Source organism: Asparagus officinalis, chromosome 3 (genome assembly GCF_001876935.1).
Source record: "Asparagus officinalis chromosome 3, Aspof.V1, whole genome shotgun sequence".
NCBI lineage: Eukaryota > Viridiplantae > Streptophyta > Magnoliopsida > Asparagales > Asparagaceae > Asparagus > Asparagus officinalis.
The window spans coordinates 37,661,421-37,668,029 of record NC_033796.1 but is presented as its reverse complement, the minus strand read 5'-3'; the positions used below and the strand labels follow the sequence as shown (position 1 = coordinate 37,668,029).

The window sequence follows — 6,609 nt, the reverse complement described above, 5'->3', positions numbered from 1 at the left end:
TCTTGTGAATTTTTGAGTGATCTTATCTATGCTTGGGATATCTATTAGCATTTTTTGACGCCTACAGAGCCTAGGAAAGATATTAGCATAAAAAATATAAAATTAGCCTGATGTCACAATTGATGTAGATGATGAAGACAATACTCTAGAATTTTTTGAAAAATGATAAATGATAAACCTGAAGAAGGATTGATCTTAACTCAATAAAAAATAAAATAGAAGAAATAAAAATAATATTTTATGAATATTTTATAGAATAGTTTAATTATTTTAAGTGAAGAGAGTTTCATGAATTTTTTTCAGTACTTTTATATTCTTGTGTGGATGTTTTTATCATATAAAAGTATACTAGAGTTAGAATTAATCTTTAATTTATATTTTTTAATGAAGTCTATCAATGATTAGAAATAAATTTTATATTCTCTTTTGCATCGTTTTAACATACTTTAAATCAATCATTTTGCCATATTGGTTTTAAATATTCACCTTCATTGTATAACACTATTTTAATATTTTTTACTTTGTAATGTTATACTTTCTCAAATAAAGCTTAGTTTCATATCGGTCGAAAATAATATGAAAATTCAAATTATTTTTAAATTATACTTGTTTTTTGTCAATTCAAATATTAACATGAAAATTTAAATTGGGTGTATCTCATTTAAACAAACATTAAAAAATAATCGGGATGTAAGAGTTTAAAGAAAAAAATGAGCACAAACTGTCAAAAATACTTAATCATGGTATTAAATCACGTGCATTGCACGTGTATAAAAACTAGTATATGTAAATGCACGTAGCACTAGAAGTTAGAAAGGTGGAATAATAATTATTTATAATTAAAAATAATTTCTATGAAAATTATTTTTTAATTTGTAAGCCAAATGTCCGAAAATGTTGCCGAGGTGGTGTGCTAAAATATAACTATCACATGAAAATTTATTTCTCTAAGAAAAAATATTATTTCTATAAAACTTATTTTTCTAAAAAATAAATTATTTAGTCATTTTAAAAATATTTTAATATTTTTAAAATTCTGTGTTTTGGTAAGGACATTATTAGAAAACTAAATTTCATTCTCAATTGTGAATAAATCATACCAAACGTGAGAATGAGAATAAAATTATCATTTCATGAGTTTCTCTCAAGGGATTCATTTCCGATTTCATGGCGGAAAGCTCTAGTTCGATCGGCAAGAAGCGGGCGAGAGAGGATGATGACGGTGAAATTCTCAGTCTTGGTACTCCGTTTGATCTCCGATTGATTTACATTTAGTTCAAATTCTTGTATTTTTAGGACCTCGACTATGCTAATTTCTAGATGAATTGCTTGATGGTGACGAGTTTTAGAACTTTTAGGAATTGGAGTATCTAGGGTTTTGAACTTGAGCATATTATCCATGAAAAGCGTATTTTTTAAAACTTGTACTTATTTATGCATTTGAGACTGTATCTTAATAAGTTTATGCTTGTATAAATGCAGAGAACAATCTTACCTATAGTGATACCGCAATAGCACTTCAAATGATGCGTTCACAATTTCCGAAGGTTGAGAAGGTATTTCATTTTTTTTGTCCTCCTCTCTGTTTATTTGAAGTCTGTGATGAATTTTATTGCTCTTGTGTCCATGCATATCCACTCTAGCACCCATATATATTTTACTTAAAATTTTCAGGATACTTTTTGAAGTGTCAAAATAAGTAAGCACTTAATGTCACAAATATTTTAACAAAATCTTGGCCTCCGCATAACACCATGGTCAATCTTGAAAGAGAGGTTTTATATAAATTTATACTATTGTAAAAAAAATTGATGAGAGGATTAACAAACCCTGCGTAGACTAATTTTGGTGCTCTATTTTAATCTTTAATGAGCAGACCATTCTGATCATGACACCCTACCCTCCTCTTATACTCACTTGATTCTCCAGCAAGGGTTTGTTCAAAGCGGTCATGTTTTGAATAATTTATCGCTCATACGTTCACTAAGTTTCTTATCCGTTGATGATTACTTGATTGAGCTACATTGTAGATGATCCGTTCCGTTGAACTTGATCTACATATTCTAAAACCCCAACACATCAAATTTGGGGTGAACCTGTTGTGGTTTGACCCTTCATCCACTCGTATCAATTTTAACGGTTTTGAATGAATAGAACTTTTTACATGGCTCGACGGAGGGTCAAACAACGACGGGTTCACCCCAAATTTGGTGTGTTAGGGTTTTAGAATATGTAGATCAAGTTTAACGGAGCGGATCATCTACAATGTAGCTCAATCAAGTAATCATCAATGGATAAGAAACTTAGTGGACGTCCACTTAAGTTGATAGGAGTTTTACTCTATATATATATACTCATTCAATTATTTAACTCATGTGCACACATGTGAAGGTGGTCCTCTTTAAATAAGTGACCGCCCACTACCAAGCACTAAATTTGATTGGTGCTTAGGGGTTGTTTGGTTCATTTTCATAAAATTATGGAAATGAATTCTCTAACAAGAAACCAAATTTAAATTTTTTTAGGATGTGTAAGGAATCCAAAACTTGTATTTGATATGAAATGATAAAGTAAAGAATAGGAAAGCATATCCAAAACTCAAGTTTGTTTCATTTCCAAATAATAAGAAGAGTTGTGAGAGGAAATGATGAGTTGTCAACAAGTTGTCAGCTTTCTAGCCTATTTCCTAGCCAAAAGATAGGAAATGGGCTGTAAAAAAAAAGCCACTATTTAGAGGCTTTTAAAGAAACCTTTTCTTGAAAAAAATTGAAACAAAAGCAACTTTTGGAATTCTAAAATGGTAAAAAACCTACTTTTTGTTCCAAATCCTAAAAAAACACATTGTTTCCAATAATTTAGGATGAACCAAACACGCCCTTAGTACCAAACATACTCATTATCCATTATTTTAAAAGTAGAAACAACCCTCAGATAAAATATAACATTGAAAATAAACCTCTTTAAAATTCAACAATTACCATCAACCTCTTGAAAATTTCCAATAATGACAAATAAACAATTAGTCATTTCATAATCAAGATCCATAGCTAATGGAATATGCTTTTTCCTTAGAGTTTATTAGCCTCATAGCGCATCACATTGAAGGGGGAAATAATTAGATTATTAAAGTGTGTAGGGTATAAAAAAATAGGATACTATATTGTGAATTTGAGCAAATTTTAAGATGAGAACATAGGTTTGCCATGAGAATCAAATTACTTATGCAAATTGCATTTTTTTAATAAAAGGATTTTGACCTTTGTGTACTATATATTGTAAATTTTACTTAATGTGAATTGATCAAGTAATTTTGACTTTAGTCATGGTAATTTTAGTACTTTTGATTATCTGTATTGGTATATAGACAATAATTTTTTTTTTTACTTTTTCAGAAAAATATAAAAGAAACATTTCACAACCGAGTTAGTGAGGAAAAAACTAAAAAATAATAATAATGATATTTACCCATGTGCAATGCACATGCATTCACACATAAAGGATAATATATATATATATATATGGTGAGGTTCTAATAAAAACCTTCTTAGCCTAAAAACTAAAAACCTATGTGGGTCATTGGATCTATCTTATCCAATGGTTGAGATTAGAGCTTACACTGCAGTGAATCCAGATTCAGTTATGATAATAAATGCCATTATTAAAGAGTGTAATAAATTTGTCTGTCATTAAAAAGTGTAATAAATGCCATTATTCTTCAAAAAAACAAACACCTCACATAACTGAATCTGGATTCACTGCAATAAATGTCATTATTCTTCAAAAAACAAACATTCCAGCGAATCCAGTTTCACCTCACATAACTGAATCTGGATTCACTGTAGTGAATCGAGATTCACTACTGTGAATCTGGATTCACTCCAGTGAATCTGGATTCACTATAGTGAATCTAGATTCACTCATATATAGGGTGAGGAATTCCAGTTGAAAAAACGAAGACACGTATAAGTGAATCTCGATTCACTGCAGTGAATCCAGATTCAGTTATGTGAGGTGTTTGTTTTATAAAGAATAATGACATTTATTGTAGTGAATCCAGATTCAGTTATGTGAGTTGTTTGTTTTTTTGAAGAATAATGGCATTTATTGCACTCTTTAATGGCAGACAAATTTATTGTACTCTTTAATAATGACACTTATTGTCATAACTGAATCTGGATTCACTGCAGTATGAGCTCTAATCTCAACCATTGGATGAGATAGATCCAATGACCCACATAGGTTTTTAGTTTTTAGGCTAAGGAGGTTTTTATTAGAACCTCACCATATATATATATAATTACTATATATAATTTATATATATATATATTTATATATATATATATCAGAGAGAGAGCAATATGGGTATGCTTGGTTACCAAGCACAAAAATTGTGCTTGTAGTGATGTGTATATATCCCTCTCACTCATTCAAATATGGACCACATTTACATGGGTAGTGAGTGGATGAGATGTGACACATCATTACCAAGCAAAAATTTATGCTTGTACCAAGCATACCCATTTTCATTTACTATATATATATATATATATATATATATTATAATATATATATATATATATTAATATATATATAATATATATATATATATATATATATATATATATATATATATATATATATATATATATATTATATATATATATATATATAGAGATAAAAAACTTCCTATCAACTTAAGTGACGTCCACTAAGTTTCTTATATATATATATATATATATATATATATATATATATATATATATACTATATATAAATATATAATATATATTATATATATATAATATATTAATATATATATATATATATATAATTAATATATATATATTATATATATATACTATATAATCATATAGCTATATTATTACACAACACAACACTATTCTTTTGAGTGCAGTTTGATCCAAATTGGTAGACACTTGGTGAATTTTAAACGAGAGAATTTTCATTATCTAATGAAATAATCCAAACTTGCGAATGCTTCTACTTCTGTGAACATAAATTAGACAATTTCCTGGTTATATATATGGGATTGCATCTTTCTCTGTAAAATCTAACTTGTGAGCTATATGCAAGTGAAATACTAACATTACCACTAACATATTCATGTAGCTCGTGATTTTCATTAACAAAACATAACAACATGCGATTTCTCTTACCTTCAGCTGCTCAGGAACACTACTGAGCAAAAATGAATCAGCCCCCAAAACCTCAGTTGCTTCCTTTTCCTTGCTCGGACTCGTACTAATCACAGTAACTCTCATTCCAAAAGCCTTCGCAAACTTCACAGCCAAGTGTCCCAGTCCACCGAGCCCGACCACACCCAAATGCTTTCCGGCCTCGTTGAACCCAAAATACCTCATCGGTGAATAAACCGTTGTCCCTGCACACATCAAAGGAGCAGCTCTTTCCAGGGGTAAACCCTCGGGAATCCTGACGCCGAAATGCTCCTTGACGATGACAAAGTTTGAGAACCCTCCGTAGATTGTTGACCCGTCGGTGTATTTCGAGTTGAACGAGCGAACGAGTTTCGCGCAGTAGTTCTCCGCGTCTTGGTTGCAGCTGTCGCAGTCGAGGCAGGAGTCGGCCATGTAACCCACGCCAACCTTGTCGTTGATTCTGAATTTTCGGACGCCGGGTCCTGCTTTAATTACCGTGCCTACAATCTCATGACTGTAAAAGAGTTCAGGTGATATGAGAGGATCGATTGGGATCGATCAACTTAATTAATGAACGAGGCGAACGCCGATCGATGAAGTGATGAGGTGTTTTTATAATTTACCCTGGGATGAGGGGGTACCGAGCACTTCCCCATTCGTTCTTGATGGTTGAGAGATCGCTGTGACATATTCCGCAGTATAGTACTCTCAAGATGATATCGTCACCGCGGGCTTCTCTGCAAACAGGAGGCGAAAGTTGTCCTTAATTTTAACAAAACTTTGTCATCGTCAAGGCGAAAGAATTTAAGGGGTATATATTTATATTAAAAAACAAACCCTAAAATAAAATACCAAGGTTACCTGAGTGAGAAGTTGAAGGGAGAAAGGACTCCGCTGTCGTCTCTCGCTGCCCATCCTACTGCTGCTTGCGAAAACTCCGCCATCTCTCCTTCTCTCCCTCAACCGGTGATATTGGGATAATCTTTTTCTCCCCCCACTTTATTTATTTATTTTTGGGGCGAGTGGATGCATCCGGCTCAGTCAATCATGGAAACGTAATAATTAATCCAAATGAGCGTGTCGTTAGGTGGCTGAACCCGATCCAATTTCGAGGGCCATACCTGTTATCGGTATCCACTTGGTTGCAAATAGGCGCAGGTTATATGAACCCTAATCAGATTTTGCTCCGGTCTAAATTCAAAATCTAGGTTCATGATTTCCTGATGGATCTAATTCAATTTCCAACTCGAGATTCATGAATTGCTCATGCATCAAAAATATTAGCCTGGGTCATATGCCAGGACACTCCACATACGGTTAGGTCTAGTGAATTTGGATCTAAACCCAACAAAATCTAAACTCCGCAAACCAAAACAAACTTAATTTAGGGAGCTGTTTGGACTAGGATCCTCTCCTCATGAAAAGTTCCTAA

At 32.1% G+C, this 6,609-nt stretch overlaps 1 protein-coding gene across 1 annotated transcript in view; it reads right to left on the bottom strand.

Moving 5' to 3' along the window:
* LOC109832229 (8-hydroxygeraniol dehydrogenase-like) overlaps positions 1 to 6,147 on the bottom strand; it is a 34,684-nt gene extending 28,537 nt beyond the window's left edge. Inside the window, exons 1-3 of the mRNA XM_020399657.1 lie at positions 6,039 to 6,147; positions 5,801 to 5,914; positions 5,178 to 5,691 (exon numbers count right to left, since the gene is read on the bottom strand). Coding sequence (XP_020255246.1) covers positions 5,178 to 5,691; positions 5,801 to 5,914; positions 6,039 to 6,121 — 711 coding nt within the window. The 5' untranslated portion in view covers positions 6,122 to 6,147. The remainder of the gene's footprint in view (positions 1 to 5,177; positions 5,692 to 5,800; positions 5,915 to 6,038) is intronic.